The sequence below is a fragment of the Aquarana catesbeiana genome, linkage group LG08 (genome assembly GCF_042186555.1).
Source record: "Aquarana catesbeiana isolate 2022-GZ linkage group LG08, ASM4218655v1, whole genome shotgun sequence".
NCBI lineage: Eukaryota > Metazoa > Chordata > Amphibia > Anura > Ranidae > Aquarana > Aquarana catesbeiana.
The window spans coordinates 134231280-134254452 of record NC_133331.1 but is presented as its reverse complement, the minus strand read 5'-3'; the positions used below and the strand labels follow the sequence as shown (position 1 = coordinate 134254452).

At 41.7% G+C, this 23173-nt stretch overlaps 1 protein-coding gene across 5 annotated transcripts in view; it reads left to right on the top strand.

Moving 5' to 3' along the window:
* The window catches only part of PLCE1 (phospholipase C epsilon 1), a 945493-nt gene that overhangs the window by 676288 nt on the left and 246032 nt on the right, over positions 1-23173 (top strand). For all 5 annotated transcript variants that reach the window (XM_073596424.1, XM_073596420.1, XM_073596423.1 and 2 more), the window contains 5 exons: positions 2613-3285; positions 7196-7378; positions 10341-10458; positions 14767-14929; positions 15631-15753. In XM_073596424.1, coding sequence (XP_073452525.1) covers positions 2613-3285; positions 7196-7378; positions 10341-10458; positions 14767-14929; positions 15631-15753 — 1260 coding nt within the window. The remainder of the gene's footprint in view (positions 1-2612; positions 3286-7195; positions 7379-10340; positions 10459-14766; positions 14930-15630; positions 15754-23173) is intronic.

Below are 23173 nucleotides of genomic sequence, written 5' to 3'. Positions count from 1 at the left end.
AAATGAATGTTGCCGGCGGTGACCTGGAATTTGACGGGGATGGCAGCCGCACCTAGCTTCTCCCAGCTGCAGTAGAAATCAGAAGATCCCTGCCTCTACAATCAGTGATATAGCATAACCAAAATTATAAACAAAAAAAAAGGACAAACATCCACACAACCTTACACATATGTGCTCCCCCTCATCCCCCAGGTCCACTTTGCGAACAAAGAAGCACATAAAACAGTAAGAATTAAAATTCAAGGAGTGTGCGTCCGATTAAAAGGCCATAGAGGATTCCATCCATGAATTCAACGTTTTATTGAATTTTTTGGGGGGCATGCTCTGCCATAATTTATTGGGTAGTTCTGTATTGATCATATGAAAAACTTTAGATGGGGGAGTGCTTGAAAAAGTACCAACTGATAAACCAGCAGGACAAATGTGTTCAGGTTACCAAGTAAGCACACTTCTGATGTACTGAGGTTGGTTTCTAATTTGGTTTCATAAGCTGTTCTGGGTTTTCTAGCTTCCTGTACTAGCCAAGTGAAACACTGGACATAATTATGAAATCTGTTTGCTGTTACTCGTTGGCAGGGCTTTTTTTCAGCAGGAACTAGGGGGAACTCAGTTCCACCACCTCTGGCTCAGGTCTTCTGCTCCCTGCTCACCACTATCACTTGGTAACACTGAAGACCAGCTTCTGCATTTACAAGTGATAGCTTATCTCCCAGTAGCTCCCACGGGTCAGTTTTCCTGCGCAGATCTCACTGAGTGCCGGACAGGGACAAGGGAGATACAGAACAGGTGACCAGGGTTCAGTGCAGTCATGGGCAGGAGAGGGTATGTGGTAGGCTGCACCCTCTGTGGTCTCCATTTTTTTCCCTGGTGACCAATTGTTGATGCTCCTACTGCATGATCTCCCTTGCAAGTGACTGTAGTATAGTATAGTATGCTGGGAGGTTCTACAGTCGGATAGGTGCTTCAGCTTAATATTGCAACAAAGGTAAGACTTATGACAGATGGTGGAGCTTTTAAGGAGGGGGGAGAAGATGAGGGCAGAGGAGGGAGGGGTTGTATGCAGAGGGAAGAGCTACTATTTCATGCCATTTCGCAGGTATGTATGTGTGGCAGGCATGGTTGAGTTCCTGCACCTATTCTCTGAGAAAAAAAGCCCTGCTCATTGGACTTTAGTACAGCTATTGTACTGGACTTTCAGCAGCATCATTGACAAAGGCATTTTTGAGAATGTTGAACGTATTACAAGTCTCTGTCATTTTACATTGCAAGTATAGACCAGACTTTTTTATGTTTTTGTGTGGGGAAGGGTTAAAACCACTGTAAGGTCTTTGCTCTTATCTGGGCCTCCATTAAAGAGATCTACCTTCACATCCTGTCCTGCTGACAGTTCCTAAACAGGAAGGGATGAGAACAGCAACACAAAGTACAAATTATTTTCTTTAGTAGAGTACGGGAATGCTGTAACTCCTGTCAGGTTATTATTTCTGGGTGTGTCCCAGTTTCAGATTTTCCCTCACTTTCTGTCTTGTGAAACCATTGGCAGCAGGACAGAACGTCAGGGTAATTCTCTCTCTGAAAGCCTCAGATGGCAATAGAATCCTGACAGGCCTTCTAATCCTTTCTTACTCTCTCTAAAACTAGAAAATACATTTTTGACTTCACTTACACTTTATTAATACAAGTGTCTTACTGCAAGATGCTTTACTAAAATACTTTGGATGCAAAATATTTAACAATACATGCACATTCCTTTTTTATTATTGTTGCCCGTGCTTTTCTTGTATGTTTTTTTCAAATAACGAAGCATCCCACCCAGGGTTGCCAGCTGTCAGTAAATTCACTAACGGTTTGCAAAATCCATGGTTTTTACACCTGTCCACGAACGTCAATTAAAGATGTGCAGTCTACATGTCCGTAACAGACATTCACGGATAGGTGTAAAAATCACAGATTTTGCAAACTGTCTGTAAATTTGATGACAGTTGGCAATCCTGATCCCACCTAATATGTTCTTAAAATCAACATTTCTTCTGGTTTTTACCCATAGTGCATGCATTTTAGTTTTACATGCATTATGAAGTTAAAGTGTATGTAAACCCTTATCAATGATCTCTTATTTGACTCTTTTTGGTTTGTTAAATACACTATTGAAACCTCTTTATTATATCTGTTTAATAAGTGCAAAAAATACCTGTTGATTATGTCATAAATCCAGACTTATCCTGTGCACATTTCCTGTTTTATCCCAGGAAAGATACTAATCTTTCCTGGTTCTTATCGCAGGACTACAGAATTATTAATATTTTGTGGAGATGAGAGAGTGGGAACATTTGAGTAGTTTAGCAAAAGAAAACTGGGCATGGCTGATGCCACTCAGTTTTCAAGAATGCTTTGTGTTGTCATCCCACAACAGGCTGTAGGAGCTCTGTACATTTCGGAGTGATCAACAGATATTTTCTGTAAAAGCAGAGTTTTTAAAGATAAATGCATGGATTGTAGAGATGTACAGCATATGTTTTTTAGTATTCCTAGATATATTTTCTGATACATTAAATGTGTGAAATCTGGCAGAATGAAAGCACTGATGTAATATCTTTATTTTACACCTATAGATTCATTATGGGAGATCTATCTGATTCTGAAAGTGATATTTTTGAGCAGTCCAAAGACTTGGATTTGCATGGGTCTGAAGAGCAGCAGAAAGCATTTAACCATGGTACCGAACTGATTCCATGGTATGTGTTGTCAATAAGAGCTGATGTCTACCAATTCCTTCAACAAGGAGTAACACTTATCCGCTATGACCAGGAGACACACATTTCTGTTCGCTGTTTTCTTCAGCTCCAACCAGACAATAGCACATTGACTTGGACAAAACCATCCACAACCTGTCTTGCAAACACTAAAATCAAATTAGGTGCCCCGGGAAGCACTGCAGAGACAAAATTTCAGTTTCTTGCCAATGCTGGAATGAGTGGACTTGTAGAGGGTTTCATAGACTTATTCTGGGTGAAGGCGGTTTACATGGGGCATCAGGGCACTGATATGCACACTGTGTGTGTTCAAAACAAACTTTATAATATGAACCTGGAGGAGAATGGTGTCACACTGCTTTATGGACTACACACTACTGAGAACAAGTTGTTGCACTTTGTAGCTCCAAAATACACAGCTAAAATGATATATGATGGCTTGCTGGAATTAACCAAAGCAGTAAGGAAGATCAAAAAGTTCCCGGATCAGAGGCTCCAGTGGCTGAGGAAGCAGTATGTTGGTCTCTACCAGGTATCATGCTCCATACACTATCTTTTTGTATTACTTTTTTTTCAATAATGTATTCTTTTAGTTTCTGAGATCCTAATGCCGTGTACACACGACCAAACTTTTCGACAGCAAAGGTTCGACAGAATTAATCCGCCAGACAATACGATCGTGTGTGGGCTTCATCGGACCTTTGCTGTCGAAAAATCAGACGGGCTTTAGAAATAGAACATGTTTCAAATCTTTCCGACAGACTCGAGTCTGGTCGAAAAATCGTTCATCTGTATGCTAGTCCGACGAACGAACAATGACGCAAGGGCAGCTATTGGCTACTGGCTATGAACTTCCTTATTCTAGTACGGTCGTACATCATCACGTCACAGTCGGACTGGTGTGATCGTGTGTAGGTAAGTCCGTTGCGTCGGAACTCCGTCAAAAGTCCGTCAAAAGTCCTTCGGAGTTCAGTCCGTCAAAAAGTCCTTCAGAGTTCAGTCCGTCAAAAAGTCCTTCAGAGTTCAATCCGTCAAAAGTCCGCTCGTGTGTGCACAGCATAAGACTTTGTCAACACTTTTTTTTTGTAATAGAAAAAATAGTGTGGCTAGAAATGAACTTTTTAGCTCCTAAGCAAATCTCTAGTGCATTATCTGTGAACATAAACTTTCCCCCAGGTTGTCCCCCTAGACTCAGTTATAGTTGGGCACTGCCATCTAACCTGGTGAACAGCTTGGATAAGGTGAAACAAGTCACTTCAATTACACCTCTGCTATTTTGTGAAAGTCAATCATCACTGCTCTCTGCAGGGCAGTAGCAAATGTTAGTGGTTCAGAAAAGTGGATGGAGAGGAGGGCTTTCATGTTGACCTTTGGACAAAGAAATGGCTGGACAGAAAAAAGGCAATTGAAGTAGTTAGTAAATAAAAATGCCACGCTGGAAAAAATACATCAAAAAATTATGTAAAAGGAAGCAGCAGTAAACAGTGGGACAACACAAAAAGTTCAATAATAAATTATAAACTGCGCTAGAAGTCCAATGAATTACTTTACATATATATCTTGAAATACATTGAAAATCCAAATTAATCCTCAAAGGAAAGCACTCCGGATCACCAAAACACTTCCATGTACACAAATTTGGTAAACAGTCCAACTGAAGAACCCAAACACCGTAGTAGTAAGTTGCCCTTACCGAAACAGCAAGCAATATAGGCGGATGGCTTAAACCCAGCCAGGGCCTTTATGGTAGAGAGTATTCGGCTCTTTCCAGGCTCAGGTTACCGTTCCCTCAGTTCATATACACCGGAAAAGGGAGAAAAGCAAGAAACTGGCCATAGTGTAGTATTTCTATATATCATATGTAGACCTTCAATAGTGACCAACACCCTGATGTGCACATAAACCAAAAGGTGATATTCCAACCACCATAGCTGTAGAGTATGCTTACCAGCTCGCAAGCTTTAAAACGCACTAGGAATCAATTGAATGGTGATAGGAAATAAATGATTTGCCCTCTGCAGCCAGGAGATCCGTATCCTCAGTATGTGACCCAAAAAGGAGATAAACTGACCATAGTGTAATACATCCGAGAGACACTTTAATAGATAAAGTAATGCACTTACAATTAAAAGATGAATTAGCGTAAAAGTATATAAAAGACGCTGGCCGGCATAACAAACACAAAGCCGAGCCTGTCTTCCTTCTCTGGTCACATGGTATCGTCACTATGTGCGTACCCAGACGCGTTTCATTATCAAGCGAGAATTGAGAACGTCCGCTTGATGACGAACCGCGTCTGGGTACGCACGTAGTGACGCTACCACACCAAATTTGTGTACATGGAAGTGTTTTGGTGATCCGGAGTGCTTTCCTTTGAGGATTAATTTGGATTTTCAATTTATTTCAAGATATATATCTAAAGTAATTCATTGGACTTCTAGCGCAGTTTATAATTTATAATTGAAGTAGTTGGTGGAACAGATTAAAAAGGTACCACCACTATGTTTACATGGTTGGAAAATAGAAAGATTAACTTCATTTCTGAAATGTACAGTATTGCAAAAAAAATTTAAAATCCAAACTATAAACCGAAAATTAAAGGCAAGCACCACCCAGAAGTTTTAGTTTAGGCTGTAAAAGCGAAGACTATAATTTTGAATTGCTGATTAGTCAGACCAAGAGGCTTCAGCTTAAGATGTATCACTTTGTTTGTGGGATTGTAGTGTTTCCTGTCAACCAAATTTAGGTCCAGTCTGTGTTCTGTAAGGTTTTATCTAGATGCCACATTTTGGGCATAAGAAGGGGGTGAGTTCTCCACAGGGCATGCTATATAAAAGTGTCTTGCATACATTTGTGTTCAACCAGTGATGAGGTTGGAATGTCATCGAGTGATAAAATTTTTGATTTGGATGTAACAAAATACATGAGCATTACAGAACAACAGGAAAGTTTTTACTCCTTTCCTATTTATTAAATGATCATCATAAATGGCATCTAGTGTGGTCCATTTTTTAAAGGCAACAAGGGTTTCAATGCCCTGAGGGAATACTGGGTTGCATAGGCATGACATAAGAGGTTTGTGCGGGGAACAGAGGCCACTTGAGTATTTAACATTGTCCCATACACTGAGAGTTTGGAATGAAGCCAGAAGAGGATGCTGATATAGAGCAGATAGCAATCAGCTTTTTACATTATAATCCAAAGAAGGATTTTATTTACATGCATGGTATTTAGATAGTGGGGCTAACTGATAATACTTGGTGAGATGTATGCACATTAGGGGTGTGCATCTTCACTGGTCTCACGATTTGATTTGATTACGATTACCCTGTCCACGATTCGATTCCGCTATGTGTCACGATTACTGCGCAAGTGCGCATGGTTAAAAACTTTTTACCCAAAAATTCAAACAGTCAGAAAAATGACATTTTTCACCAGTGGCAGAGGGATGGTGGGATCAATGGCAGAGGGATGATGGGATCAGTGGCAGAAGGATGGTGGGATCAGCGGCAGAGGGATGGTGGGATCAGGGGCAGAGGGATGGTGGGATCCGAGGCAGAGGGGTGGTGGGATCAGAGGCAGAGGGGTGGTGGGATCAGGGGCAGAGGGATGGTGGGATCAGGGGCAGAGGGATGGTGGGATCAGGGGCAGAGGGATGGTGGGATCAGTGGCAGAGGGATGGTGGGTTCAGTGGTAGAGGGATGGTGGGATCAGTGGCAGACGGATGGTGGGATCACAGGCAGAGGGATTGTTGGATCAGTGGCAGAGGGATAGAGGGGCGATGGTAGTGGAGGGATGGAATCAGTGACACTGGAACTCACCAGCTGTCAGTGTCAGTCGATTCCCCCTTCTCCATGCTGCTCAGTGTGTTTTCTCCTTCCGGTGCCTCCAGTGAAGCCTCTTCTGATGTCGGGTCTCCTCGAGCTCCCCCCCCCCCCTGCACTGTACTGACTGTCAGCTTATCAGCTGACTTTCTGCTTCAGTGAAGGGGAGGGGGGCTTTATCCGCCATGTAGGCTCTGCCTCTGTGTTTCTCCCGAAGAGGCAGAAAACGGCACAGAGCGATGGATGACATCATCAGAGATTGTTTCAGCCAACTCGCAGCATCAGTGCAGCATCGTGAATGTCTCAATCGCAATGCATTCATGCTGTGATTATATTCAACACGCCTAATGCACATGTGCAAAGACAACTACAATGGAAGTCTTTTTTGCATGCATGCCGATGGGTTCTGTCAGGATTCGAAGGCCAGGCAGAGCTCATTGTGCCAATCTGCACATGCATAAAGATGATGGCACTGGGGGGAGAGGGGGGGGGGGCAGAATCACCTGATAAGTACACTGAAGTTCTACATTTAATACACTATATTGTTTTTTTTTTTCACATGTAGTATCTTTCCTCTAATATGTTGCCCTTTTTCGTTTTCATGGATGCTGCATGTAGGAGGATAACAGATTTGAAGGACCAACACTAGCACAGGCTGTTGAGCTTTTCGGGGGAAGGCGGTGGAGCACTAGAAATACAAGCACGGGAACATTAACCAAAAGCACTGAAAAACCAAATGTGCAGCGTAACAATACTCTGGGGATAAACACAGCCAAGAAAAAGAAGAAAGTTCTTATGAGGGTATAAGTACTGATTCACTTTGTTAGCATTCATATAAAAATATGTAAGATGTTATCCTGTAATCTTCCATTTATTCTTCATCACCAACTGATTTATTTTTAAATTTTTGGAATTTGTATATAACAGGGACACCATATTTTTCTAAGATTATCTGTACCTCCAGTAATTGAATAACCAGTTTATGTACGGTATCTAACAAAAAAAGTAATGCATGTTTTGTACATTTGTATTTAAAGATATACGCTTAAAAACAACATTTGGTTTTCTTCTGTACTAAAGTGTATTACCTAATTCTTAACATAAACCCATCTTAACAGTCTTGCTGTGTGAGTAAATAGAGAATACCCAGGTCTGTATACTGACATTTCATGGAAAAAAATATGCTCCTTGTGTAAAGATATGGGTACTGGGTTGTGTGCTCTCTGGTGAAGAGGAGGATCAAAGTTCAGATTGACTGATTATCCCTTTCAGTAGAGAACATGTGACAAAGCCTACACAATCATACTGTATATGTGGCCAGAGCTATAGAGACCCGACCCTCAATTAGCATTTTCTCCATTAAGAGCTGTGTATTTCACTCTTAATAATAGTGTTATGATAACATTCCAGAACAGGGACGCTGGCACAGAACTTACACTGGTTCTAAAGCCTAAAGGTTTTTTGCCTTAATGCATTTTATGCATTACGGTAAAATTCTTCTGTGTCACAGGATCACATCCCCCTTATATTTACCTGAGCCCATTCTCGATCCAGCGGTGTGCATGGGAGCTGTGGATTTCTGCTTTCTCCCTCCTCACAGAGTAGATTGATAGCAGCGGAAGTCATTGGCTCCAAGTGCTGTCAATCAAATTCTGTGACAAGGTAGTAAAGGGCGGGGCCGAGCTACGCTGTTTGTGTCAATAGACACAAACAAGGTGGCTTGGGTGCGAGCTTGCACAAGTGCCCCCATACAAAGCAACTTTCTATGGGGGCATTAAAGAAAAAACTGCATAGAACTCTAAGGGGATTTTTAAGGCAATGAAAACTATAAATTTAAATAAAAATATATTTATTACAAATCTGAATTTTGATTACATAAATACAAAAAAATAGATAGAATTTGATAAAGATATCACATTACAAAATTATTAAAAGAGTGCATTCGCATAAGGAAGGAAAATTTAGAAGAAAGTGATACATCACACTACACGATACAGTCACCACAGACAAGAAACCGTGGCATCGAGTAGTAGAATTCCAACGCATTTCAACATGCTTATTTCAAAGAAAAGTCTTCTTCAGGGAAATGCATCACAGTCTAAGGAAAATCAAATCAGCAATGTTATAAGCTGTGTAAAGCTATATATATATATATATATATATATATATATATATATATATAAAACACCACTTACATCCTCCTAATGCACTTCGTTTGTTAATTGTATTTCCAATGTCAGGGTAAGAGGTCCTGATCCTCCATGGGTTAACAATGTCCTATGTCCTCTATAAGACGGCTGGATATGAAGTTACAATCCAAGTATTAGCGTTCCAGCATCAAGTATTTGATGGCTGTATAGAACAGGGTAAAGAAAGGAGTAATGTGCAAAAAGACCATAATAAGGAAAGGGGGGTAATAAAACCCCCTTTCTCCTGTTCTGGTATTCGAGTGTAAGATAAAAACACTTACTTTTAGTAGGGAGTATAGGTCCAATTAGCCTGGAGCAGTCTGTGTACCCTGATGACCCTCGGTTAGTAACCGAGGGAGGAGTGACGCCATTTGGCGTCCCTGGCGTCTTTTTATATGGTGTGGGCGGGGATGGGCCGCTGCATCAGTCAATGACACGGCGCACCTAGAATCACCGCCGACAGGGCAGTCCAACGTGGTGACACCGTGCGTCCCCATGACACAAGACCCCGCCGCTGACACAGCGCATGCGCGCCGCGGCGGTGTGCATCACAGCGACGCACAGCAGCCTGGATGGGCCGGCCACCATGATGGAAAGGGGCCATGCCCATAGTTGGAAATGCTATAATGAGGTAACAACCGAATCAACCGACCGCCATCAGCGCCGTGGATACGGTGTCCTCATTAAAGGGAAACATCCCCCCACCCCATGGATGGAAAAATAAGCCCAAAAGACCGCTTGGCAGGATAGTGAGTCCTAGTCAGTGGAATGGCCTGCAAGGGGTAGAAGATGGAATGAACCTGGGGGGGTGTTTTACCAGGGCCTGTGACACCAAAAGGGGCTATCCCCCTGACTCACTCATACAGAGTGGAAAAGGGGGATAACTAAAGGCTAATAACCACCAACACAGGGACCCCTGCTCGAACCGCATTTTAAGCATTGGGGTAAGAATTGCCGCAATGTATATATGGGACATCGCGGCCCCCCTGTGTCGGGTAGGGACAGGACAAAGAGGGTAAATACCCTTCCCAACTGGGAAAACCCACGGGGAGGGGCAACTCCACCCCCACACCGGACAACCTAGAAATGCATGATGGATGATCTAATGCGAGATAGGGACAAACTACAACTTAGTGGCCCTAAAAGACACCAAGAAGTACAATATTGTAAGAGTGAAATCATTATGTCAAATGAAAAACAGTAGTAAATCTCAAGGCTCCACTTTGAAATGGCCTAGAGACCATTGGACAAATCAGGTGGTAATGGGGGCATTAGCCAAAAAGGAGTCAGGAGTGCCAGTGGGGGAACCCAGAAGAGGAGGATCACGGCTGCTCTTTGCAAAACCATTGCACATAGCAGGTAAGTATGACATGTTTGTTATTTTATTTATTGAATTAAAGCTTTACAATTTTTTTAAAAGGTGAAGATTTGTATGTTATAGGGAAAAATTTAGTAATCCTAATTGTGTCTAAGGATTGCCCTAAAAAATGTATCTTTTTGTCTGGAATTTCTCCTAAACATAGTATATGCTGTAAACGAATATAAGTACAATAACCTTTGTAATATGTTACCAGGGAGAAAGTGGAGATGCTGCTGATGATGAGATGGCAGCAAGGAAAAGCAGAAGCTACAAAGAAAGCCGCAGCAGGAGCGGCTCAGATCCTCCCGAAATTGATGAACAAGAAGAGCAAGGTCCGACATGAGGAATTAAAACTAATCATAGTCTGATACTTTATGTTACAGTCTCTATTTTAGGGATTTAATATGTAGAGGTGACAAAGGCAATAGTGTTTTATGAACTCAGTCTGTTTACATTTATAAATGTGCATTCTACATTTCAAATGTGTATCTTATCTTATCTTGGATATAGATCAGGCATCACTAAATGGTGGACCACAGTGACAGTCCCATCCAGACCGCTGCCGTCGCACCACTTAGAAGCCTGGTCTCTTTTTCTTGCCTGGCCATTGTGTAGGCCCAGCTTCTTCTACACAGCTGCTGCACTGTTATCCTTGCAGCATGGCAAGGGACTAGAGAGGCCGCTGATCTGCACGGAGGGCAGGAGCTGCAAGCAGGTAATTGGTTGCTAGGACGCTGGGCAGTCCTAGGCCAGTTAACGGCTTGGTAACAAGAAAAGTCAGGTAGCTCACAGCCGCTGTCCCGATTTGCCCTGTGTAAGGTAGGACTGTGCGTAAGGCTGGAAACACTCTTTTAATCAAAGTAATGGGTTAAGTTAAATGATCAAGCACCACACCCCTGAATAAATGTGAACAAAAAATCAAAAGAAGGATAAATGGGATTTTTAATGGTGCTGTAACCTTCCCTACAGAAAACACTCAACACGATTTTATAAAAACAGACCTTTTATTTTCCATCAACCTAATCGATGGAAAATAAAACTTCTCTTTTTAAAAAATTGTGTTCCGTGGTTCTTGTAGGGAAGGTACAGCACCGTAAAAATCCAATTTATCCTTTTTTTGATTTTTTGTGGAAACTGCTGTGAAGAGGCAGTGAGGACAGCGCTATGAATAGGGAAGGTGAAGGGGGCTCAGGATAGTGCTATGAAGGAGGGGGGGTGAAGGGGGCTGAGGACACTGCTATGAAGGGGGATGGGAGGACAAGGGGGCTGAGGACACTGCTATGAAGGAGGGGTGAAGGGGGCTGAGGGCTCTGCTTTGAAGGGGGACTATGGAGACTGCTATGAAGAAGGAATGAAGGGGGCTGTGGACAGTGCTACGAATGGGGCGGTGGGTGAAGGGGGCTGAGGACAGTGCTTTAAAGAGCGGGTGAGATTAGTACTATGAATAGGGAGAGTGAAGGGGGGCTGAGGACGGTGCTACGAAGGTGTTGGGGTGGTGAAGGGGGCTGAGGACAGTGCTATGAAGAGAGGGTGAGGTTAGTACTATGAAGAGGGGCGTGAAAGAGGTATAGGACAGTGTTATGAAGAGGGGTTGAAAGGGTCAGTGAGGACAGTGATATGAAGTGAAGACAGTGATATGAAAGGGGGTTGAAGACACTGCTATGAAGGGGGATCTAAGGGGGCAGGAGACACTGATGTGAAGGAGGAACTGTAACATAAGGGGGGAGAAACTATTACGTAAAGGGGGGACTGTGGCGTGGGGGAGGAATTGTGATGTAAAGGGTGGAGGGATTGTGAATTAACATAGGGGCTGTGACATGAAGGGGGGGACTGAGGACACTGATGTAAAGGAAGGATTGAAATGTACGGGGGGGGGCCTAAGAACAATGACGTAGAAACGGGACTGTGATATAAATGTGGGGGGCTGTGATGTGAAGGATCTGAGTCATGGCACAAACTTGCAATTCTGACTTCTAGTGGAAGAAAATTTTACTGACCAGACCACCATGAATTTTAATTTAATAGCCCTGCTATAGATCCTGTTAAATATTAAATAGCTTAAAAGCGTGGCATTTCCAAAAAATGAAGTGGATGTGGAAAATGCAGACAACTTTATACAACCTAAAAGCTTCAATGATCACAAGATCATTTAAAATATCCATTAAAATAAGAGTGAACAGCACTTCCCAAACAAAACGTATTGGTTTGGTATCACTTAACACCATGGGCAACAATATACAATGCCTTGAAAAAGTATTCATACCCATTGACATTTTCCACATTTTGTCATGTTACAACCAAAAATGTAAATGTATTTTATGTGATAGACCAACACAAAGTGGCACATAATTGTGAAGTGAAAGGAAAATGATAAATGGTTTTCAAAACTTCTTATAAATAAATGTGTGAAAAGTGTGATGTGCATTTGTATTCAGCCCCACCTTTCGCTGCAATTACAGCTGCAAGTCTTTTTGGGTATGTCTGTACCAGCTTTGCACATCTAGAAAGTGAAATTTTTGCCCATTCTTCTTTGCAAAAAAGCTCAAGCTCTGTCAGATTGGATGGAGAGTGTCTGCGAACAGCAATTTTCAAGTCTTGTCACAGATTCTCAATTGGATTTAGGTCTGGACTTTGACTGGGCCATTCTAACACATGAATATGCTTCGATCTAAACTATTCCATTGTAGCTCCAGCTGTATGTTTTAGATCGTTGTCCTGTTGAAAGGTGAACCTCTGCCCCAGTCTCAAGTCTTTTGCAGACTCTAATGCCCCGTACACACGATCGGATTTTCTGACAACAAATGTTGGATGTGAGCTTGTTGGCTGAAAGTCCGACCGTGTGTATGCTCCATCGAACATTTGTTGTCGGACTTTCCGCCAACAAATGTTGGCTAGCAGGTTCTCAAATTTTCCGCCAACAAAACTTTATTGTCGGAATTTCCGATTGTGTGTCCGACGTACAAAAGTTCATGCATGCTCGGAATCAAGCAGAAGGAGCCGCACTGGCTATTGAACTTACTTTTTCTCGGCTCGTCGTACGTCTTGTAAGTCACCACGTTCCCACGTTTGTAATTGTAGGCCAACATTTGTGTGACCATGTGTATGCAAGACAAGTTTGAGCCAACATCCTTCGAACAAAAATCCACGGTTTTGTTGGCGGAAAGTCCGATCGTGTGTACGGGGCATAACAGGTTTTCTTCTAAGATTGCCCTGTAGTTGGCTTCATCCATCTTCCCATCAGCTCTGACCAGCTTCCCTGTCCCTGCTGAAGAAAAGCATCCCCACAGCATGATTCTGTCACCACCATGTTTCACAATGGGGACGGTGTGTCCAGGGTGATGTGCAGTGTTAGTTTTCCACCACACATAGCGTTTTGCTTCTAGGCCACAAAGTTCAATTTTGGTCTCATCTGACCAGAGCCCCTTCTTCCACATGTTTGTCCCCCACATGGCTTCTCGCAAACTGCAAATGGGACTTCTTATGGCTTTCTTCTTGCCACTCTTCCATAAAGGCCAGATTTGTGGAGTGTATGACTAATAGTTGTCCTGTGGACAGTTTCTCCCACCTGAGCTGTGAATCTCTGCAGCTCCTCAAGAGTTACCATGGGCCTCTTGGCTGCTTCTCTAATTAATGCTCTCCTTGCCCAGCCTGTATGTTTAGGTGGACAGCCATGTCTTGGTAGGTTTGCAGTTGTGCCATACTCTTTCCATTTTCAAATGATGGATTGAACAGTGCTCTGTGAGATGTTCAAAGCTTGGGATATTTTTTTTATAACCAAACCCTGCTTCAAACATCTCCACAACTTTATCCCTGACCTGTCTGGTGTGTTCCTTGGCCTTCATGATGCTGTTTGTTCACTAAGGTCCTCTAAAAAACCTCTGAGGGCATCACAGAACAGCTGTATTTATACTGGGTATAAATTACACACAGGTGGACTCTATTTACTAATTAGGTGACTTCTGAAGGCAATTAGTTGCACTCTAGACTTTAGTTAGTGGTATCAGAGTAAAGGGGGTTGAATACAAATGCATGCCACACTTTTCAAATATTTATTTGTAAAAAAAATTTGAAAAACAGTTTTCATTTTCCTTCCACTTCACAATTATGTGCCACTCTGTGTTGGTCTATCACATAAAATCCCAATAAAATACATTTACGTTTTTGTTTGTAACATAACAAAATGTGGAAAATTTCAAGGGGTGTGAATACTTTTTCAAGGCACTGTAGATCAGATCAGGTTTTTTATCTTGCCCAGTGGATGTTGCCCGCCCCACCCCCCAAGAGTGATTGATAAGAGGGATTCCCTCATAGATATGAGATAATCATCTGAATGAAAGACCACTGGATTGGGCAATGGTAATTTCTTATGCACGGCTTTACTAGTATCTTTGGTCCTGGTAAATGTATACAAATACAAGGAATATGGATACATCTGCAGTTTAAAAGCCATAAGGAAGAGGCAGAGTACAGCCAGGGAAGAACATGTTCTCTCTGTGCTTCTGTGACAGTTTTTCAGTACAGTATATAAATGTATGCAATAAAAATAACTTTGTCAAAAATAATACTTATTATTATTATTATTATTATTAATAATAATAATAATAATTTAAATTCTAATTTTCTTTTTTCTTCTTTGACAGACCAGAATACAGTTCCTGGATGTTCTACATCTAATACTATTCCGTCACGGAGAGTTCACTCAGCATCTGTCTCTGGCTCTACAAATGTAATACCAGGTACAACCACACCTATCCGGCCAGCATCCTCACCAGTCCTGTCCAGCTCCAACAAACCTCCAAATGCGTAAGCTATACGAAACTGGTTAAATTGATTTATGTTATGCGATAAGCTATACTAATTGATGACATGCTGTTCTAGTAGAGGCAGCACAGTGGCTTAGTGGTTAGCACTTGGGATATTGGTTTGAAGTCTAACTATGACACTACCTGCATGGAGTTAGTATGTTCTCTCTGTGCTGGCATGGTATTCCTTTGGATATTCCCGTTTCCTCCACACTACAAAGACATGCTGGTATATTCATTGGCTCCTGTCTAAATTGGCCCTAGTATGTGTATATATGCATGTAAGGTAGGGACCTTAGATTGTAAGCTCCCTAAAGGTCAAGGAATTATGTGAATGTACAATATATACAAAGCCCTGTGTAAATTGTCAGTGCAATTGAAAAACCTGTAGTAAATAAATTAAAAATCTATGTTGACTTCCTCCTGTGTAAAATGTTTTAAATCCATTACAGTTTTGCTGTTGCGATAAAATCATTGTAGGATTTTTCTCTAAGTCTCTTCCTGGCAGTACATTGTTCAACCTTCCATATTTTTGTGGATCTTGCCAAGAGTCTTAAAACGATTGTATATTTTATTTAATAAATCAAAGAATTAAACTATATTAAAATGATTTGATTTAGTGGAGAAAGACACACCACAAATACACAAACTGGCACATGTTGTTCTGCAATAAAACACTTGTAAAATCTTCTTATTTTCCAGCACATGGAGTAGTTCAAGTTGGCATGGAAGAATTAAGGGTGGAATGAAAGGATTTCAGTCATTTATGGTTTCTGATAGCAGCATGAACTTTGTGGAGTTTGTAGAGCTCTTCAAATCTTTCAGGTAATTTTACCTTGGGGTTATTGATGGAAGTTTATTTTGTAAGCATTATTTACATCTGTACTTACGTAGCATATTATACCCTTAATGCAGTAATAAAAACATCTCCTTTACTGTTATGGTGTCTTAATGCCTCCAGCAATCACAAACAAATGGAAGAGTTTCGATAACTAGGGAACTGTGTATAGCTGTTCCCGGAATGTCATGGCTGTGAATGGCAGCAGCATGCACAAAGCACAAGTCCAAAGAATCTTAACGTAGTATTAAGCCCTAAACCAAAAATGTAATCTATTGCAGCTTACCAATCCTTGAATGTGGTGGCTGTGTTAGTTTTCTTTTCATAGGCCTTTTCCCTCTTTTCCCTCTTCTTCTGGTGGTCTAGCCAATAACACACCCTCCTGTATTAGAGTGCCCCCACTCTAGATGAAGCAGCACAGGGACACCTTTGTACAGCAGCATTGTCAATTTTGAGGGAGGGGAATGTTAGATGTACTAGCAGATTTAGATACACTGACAGATTAAAGTCAAACTCAAGCTAAGGCTTTAAGCAGTTACAGCAACAGTTTTTCTTGTTTTCTATTTCGTTGTTTGAAGGGCACAGCTCATATAATACTTGAATGTAGGGCTATAGCGCCACCTTCAGGAGTAGGACACTAGGCAGAAAAAAGAACACAGCACTGCCTGCGAGGAGTCCTAACTGTTAGTCCACCCTCTCTCTGCTATAGGCCGCTCAGTCTTTTCTGCCTAGTGTAGAAGTGGGGAACTAGCTCGCAGCTGGACCTGTGGTTCCATAGCTTTTTTCTTTTTTTCTTTTTTCCTGTGATGATCTTCAATCAACAGCTGAGCTGGGCAACAGGCTGGATAGTTGAGATCCAGCAGCAACCCAATCTGGTAGATCCAGTAGAAACCCACGCCCGACCAGGGCATTGCTGCAGATCCTATGCACTGGGTTGGCTATGACAGCCCCATTTTGCACCGGGGCAACCAGTGAGTTAAACGTCTCAGGACACATAAGACTGGACACCTGTCCTCTGTGTCACAGTGTTTTCCTGCCTGACAGCCTCTCACTTTTTGGGATAAAGGTTTTACATAAATTATTAAATAAAGGCTGATCGTTGTAAGCACCCCTGTCAGTGGTAAATGGTTTGTCTCAACCCTCTACCTGCTACATTTCCTGGACAGCTGTTTCTGTTGAAAATAAAAGTACAGAATACCTGCAAATGAAAACTAATGCAGCCATCATGTCTAAGAATCGTTACTACGGTGCTTTCGACAGCCGATTTTGTTTTTTCATTAGACAAAAGCTGGATGTGCTATAAAATTTTTGTCGGATGTGAACTCAACGTCCAATTTTCGTTTCATTAGTACGGTTTTCGTATGAAAAAGACTACGCATGCTCAGAAACGAAAGAATACATATAAAACTATTCAACACAATACGTCACTTCTGATGTTGTATTCTGTCGTACGAAAATGTTCCTATTGTGAGTAACCTCTTCACTTTTGACACGAGACTACCATGCCACAAAAAACAGACGTTCGGTTGTCCGAAAATCTAAGCGTGTGTATGAGGCTTTAGACTAGAAGTAAAATAAAGATATAATAAACAGAAACTGCGCTAAAAAAGAAGTGTCCAAAAGGCTTTATCTATGGGCATCCAACAGAAGCACTTAAGATCTTGCAAACACCATAATGTGTACACATAGACAAGGTAAAGTGCCCGACCACCGTGGCTGTAAATTGAGCTTACCGAACAGCAAGCAGTATGAGCAGATGGCTTACAACCCAGCCAGGGCCTTTTAGATGTAGTTAATAATCCCGCTCACTCCAGGCTCAGATCGCCGTTCCTTCAGTATATGAACCAAAAAAAAGAAAGAACAAGAGAACTGGCCATAGTGTAGTATGTCTGGGCATCCAATAGGGGCACTTAGATTGCAGCAAACACCATGATGTGCACATAAAACCAAAGTGAGAAACCCGACCACCGTAGCTGTAGAATGTGCTTACCAAATCGCAAGCTGTAAAGGCAGATGGCTTGCGACCCAGCCTGGGCTCTTTGCAGATGATGATGGAAAGTTGGTAATTTCACTCGCTGCAGCTATAATATCCATTCCTTCAATATACAGCCCAAAAAAGAAAAAAAATGGCCATAGTGTAATATACCCAAGGTAGCTTTAATAGAATACAGTATTGCACTTACAGTTTAAGAAGTAATATTATCGCGTAGTTGCGTATAAAAAAGCTGGCCGGCATAACAAACATAGAACGGAGCCCGTCCTCCTCATCCAGTCACGTGGTAGCGTCACTACGTGCGTCTCCAGATGCGTTTCGTCATCAATCGGACGTTCCCCATTGAGAACATCCGATTGATGATGAAACGTGTCTGGAGACGCACGTAGTGACGCTACCACGTGACTGGATGAGGAGGACGGGCTCCGTTCTATGTTTGTTATGCTGGCCGGCTTTTTTATATGCAACTACGCGATAATATTACTTCTTAAACTGTAAGTTTAATACTGTGTTCTGAAAAAGAGAAAACTAACTAAATGGGACTTTATATGAGGACATTTATAAAAATGTACCTCCATCCCCAAAATGTATACAAAAAAAGGAAAAAAGGGGGTTTGGGACTTTGTATGAGGCATGCAGCTGGGAAGATAACACAACATAATACTGGTAAGGATATCTAATGAGTGCACCATATATGCGACCGCTTTGTATTGCATAGTAACAAGTTGTAAACAGTATAATGTAATAAATCAAGGAAACTTTATTTCATAGTAAGATACATGGTATTAAAACATCATAAAATAGCATGATGGCATAGCAGCCTATTGCAGTCACAATGGTACCATAGTAAAAAATCATCAGACTATTAATTGCATGTAACTGCATCATAGTATTAGTAATGTCTGGTAAATGGACCACATTTGTGACCAAATGGCCTGCATGTATACAGAATAATATAGTAAAGCATATGAATACACGTTCCATAAAACTGATCCACAATAACAAAGTGGCCCAGCAACATAGCAGCACGATGTGGATCGCAATGGTGAGATAAAAAACAAATTCAAACTTATAGTTGTGTGTCTTCATAGTAACATAGTGGCAGTTGGGGGGGGTCCAAACGGCATAATATGATAGAAGTATAAGGAGGTTATTAGTGTAAATAGCATCTAAAAGCTCGACGCGTTTCATGGATCTTTCCAATCTTCAAAAATCCAGATGCAATGTAGCTGTCTATAAAAAATGTATAAGGAGATTTTCAGAGGCTGACCACAGGACAGGCAAGAAAAGATTGTAATAAGATCTTAAAGTAGCAATGGTAGCTTAAGACCATAATAGATTACTTACAAGGAACCTATGTAGATGGGTGGAGGGCACTGAGGGTGTGAACCTGTCAGGGATATAAGTCAGCAATCCCGGGAGCTGAGGCAGTACCTAAAGGGCAACTGGTGTTTGTGAGGGGCTTAAAACGTGGTGACCACATGTTCATAACCTATAAAAATGAGAATACTAAAAGTGACTATAAAATAAGACATAAATGAAATAGAATAGTTATCATTAAATGAGTATATGTGGATACCAAAATGAACGAAAGGGTATAGCAGTTACAGTGTTTAGTAATTTAGGGGAATAAAGAGGGAGTGAATATGTAAAAATAAGTGATAATGTAATGACCAATCAGGGGGAATGTAGTAGAGAAAGGTAAAGCTCCAGTATGTATGACTGTACCGAAGGGGGGAGTGTAACAGCAATAGTGAAGGCAAAAAGTAGCCATAATATTACCTGTGATTCCCAAGACATCAAAATGCCACCTGAATGGCCACCGGTAGGAAGTGTTAGCGGGGAATATGTATCCAGCTAGGGGAAGTATATTTAACCCCTTCCCGCCGACCGAACGCACATATGCGTACTCGGCTTTCCGGGGTTATACCGGGATGATGCCCGCAGCTGCAGGCATCATCCCGGTACCGTTGTTTTCAGCGGGCGATCGGCTACCCGAGTATAACAACCGATGCGGCTAAAAGCCGCTCGACTGTTATACCGGAGGAGCGGGAGGGGACATCCCCCCCCTCCCGCCGCCTCCTGCCGCTGTTACCGGGCCTCCCGTGCGATCGGGAGGCCCGGTGTCCGTTCGGCTGCCTTCGGCGGCTGGGGGCGGGCTGGAACGAAGCTGCGAGCGGCTTCGTTCCAGCCTTCTTCTTGTAAATGCGGAAGCGACGTCATGACGTCACTTCCCGTTTACTCGGCTGCCAATGGCGCCGAATTTAAAAAAGTACACAGTATTCAGAATCGCCGTTTTCGGCGATCTGAATACTTTGAAGTGTAAAGGAGGGATGGGGGGTCTTTTAGACCCCCCATCCCTCCAAAAAAGAGTACCTGTCACCACATATTACTGTCACAAGGGATGTTTACATTGCTTGTGACAGCAATAAAAGTAAAAAAAAAAAAAAAACAATTTTAAACACAATTTATAAAGTACAAAAATAAATAAATTAAATTAAAAAAAAAAAAAATTTAAAGTGCCCCTGTCCCCGCGAGCTCGCGCAGCGAAGAAACCGCATACAGAAGTCGCGCCCGCATATGTAAACGGTGTTCAAACCACACATGTGAGGTATCGCCACGATCATCAGAGCGAGAGCAATAATTCTAGCCCTAGACCTCCTCTGTAGCTCAAACCTGGTAACCGTAAAAATTTTTTAAATCGTCGCCTATGGAAATTCAAAGGTACCGTAGTTCGTCGCCATTCCACGAGTGCGTGCAATTATAAAGGGTGACATGTTTGGTATCTATTTACTCGGCGTAACATCATCTTTCACGTTATACAAAAAAATTGGGGTAACTTTACTGTTTGGATTTTTTAAAATTCATGAAAGTGTCACTTTTCCAAAAATATGCGTTTAAAACACCGCTGCACAAATACCGTGTGATAAAAAATATTGCAACAATCGCCATTTTATTCTCTAGATTCTCTGCTAAAAAAATATATATAATGTTTGGGGGTTCTAAGTCATTTTCTAGCAAAAAATACGGATTTTAACTTGTAAACACCAAATTTCAAAAATAGGCTTAGTCATGAAAGGGATATACTAGAATGCCACCAATAGGCAACCGCCAACGCCACGTGGGCGGCTAAACAGAGAAGGAAACTAGCTGTCAAAGCGGAAACAAGCCGTCCCGCAGCTGGCGCTTTCTATAGACGCTTAGGTGTATGGCGCACAGTGTCAACGTGATGGCGTCAAGGGCGACGTCACACGCAAAACACTGGGAGCGTGGCATCGATGCGTGATGGGATGTCCGCCCCAGCCCCCGCATCACAAGTACAAAGGGAGGAAGGGGAGGGCTCCCAGCGCGCATCGCAGCTCCCGGGATTGCGAACCCCGGCAAGGAAAACCACCCAGAGGCCGACCACACCCCCTCCACAGGGTATTGTCCGCAAAAGTGTAAAAACGAATCAGGGTTAGAAATAATAATATTGGTCATAAATAGATGCCTGTCCCTGGAAGGGGCCCCAAAAAGAAAAAGAACTATAACAAAAATGTTTTAAATCATACAGGTACTAATGATGGAAGATGCCAAAATGATAAAAATTGTAATGAAAAACATATGATCCTATCCACAGTATAATTAAAAACCTTAATAAAAAAGTACAAGCCTAAATAGCGCTTACACTGGATTCCACCATTGTATGTAATATATATAGGGTAGCATGCATGTCTCCATCCCTGGAGCTTTACCTTTCTCTACTACATTCCCCCTGATTGGTCATTACATTATCACTTATTTGTACATATTCACTCCCTCTTTATTCCCCTAAATTACTAAACACTGTAACTGCTATACCCTTTCGTTCATTTTGGTATCCACACATACTCATTTAATGATAACTATTCTATTTCATTTATGTCTTATTTTATAGTCACTTTTAGTATTCTCATTTTTATAGGTTATGAACATGTGGTCACCACGTTTTAAGCCCCTCACAAACACCAGTTGCCCTTTAGGTACCGCCTCAGCTCCCGGGATTGCTGACTTATATCCCTGACAGGTTCACACCCTCAGTGCCCTCCACCCATCTACATAGGTTCCTTGTAAGTAATCTATTATGGTCTTAAGCTACTATTGCTACTTTAAGATCTTATTACAATCTTTTCTTGCCTGTCCTGTGGTCACCCCCTGAAAATCTCCTTATACATTTTTTATAGACAGCTACATTGCATCTGGATTTTTGAAGATTGGAAAGATCCATGAAACGCATCGAGCTTTTAGATGCTATTCACACTAATAACCTCCTTATACTTCTATCACATTATGCCGTTTGGACCCCACCAACTGCCACTATGTTACTATGAAGACACACAACTATAAGTTTGAATTTGTTTTTTATCTCACCATTGCGATCCACATCGTGCTGCTATGTTGCTGGGCCACTTTGTTATTGTGGATCAGTTTTATGGAACGTGTATTCATATGCTTTACTATATTATTCTGTATACATGCAGGCCATTTAGTCACAAATGTGGTCCATTCACCAGACATTACTAATACTATGATGCAGTTACATGCAATTAATAGTCTGATGATTTTTTACTATGGTACCATTGTGACTGCAATAGGCTGCTATGCCATCATGCTATTTTATGACGTTTTAATACCATGTATCTTACTATGAAATAAAGTTTCCTTGATTTATTACATTATACTGTTTACAACTTGTTACTATGCAATACGATGCGGTCGCATATATGGTGCACTCATTAGATATCCTTACCAGTATTATGTTGTGTTATCTTCCCAGCTGCATGCCTCATACAAAGTCCCAATACTGTATTCTATTAAAGCTACCTTGGGTATATTACACTATGGCCATTTTTTTTCTTTTTTGGGCTGTATATTGAGGAATGGATATCATAGCTGCAGCGAGTGAAATTACCAACTTTCCATCATCATCTGCAAAGAGCCCAGGCTGGGTCGCAAGCCATCTGCCTTTACAGCTTGCGATTTGGTAAGCACATTCTACAGCTACGGTGGTCGGGTTTCTCACTTTGGTTTTATGTGCACATCATGGTGTTTGCTGCAATCTAAATGCCCCTATTGGATGTCCAGACATACTACACTATGGCCAGTTCTCTTGTTCTTTCTTTTTTTTGGTTCATATACTGAGGGAATGGCGATCTGAGCCTGGAGTGAGCAGGATTATTAATTACATCTAAAAGGCCCTGGCTGGGTTGTAAGCCATCTGCTCATACTGCTTGCTGTTCGGTAAGCTCAATTTACAGCCACGGTGGTTGGGCACTTTACCTTGTCTATGTGTACACATTATGGTGTTTGCAAGATCTTAAGTGCTTCTGTTGGATGCCCATAGATAAAGCCTTTTGGACACTTCTTTTTTAGCGCAGTTTCTGTTTATTATATTG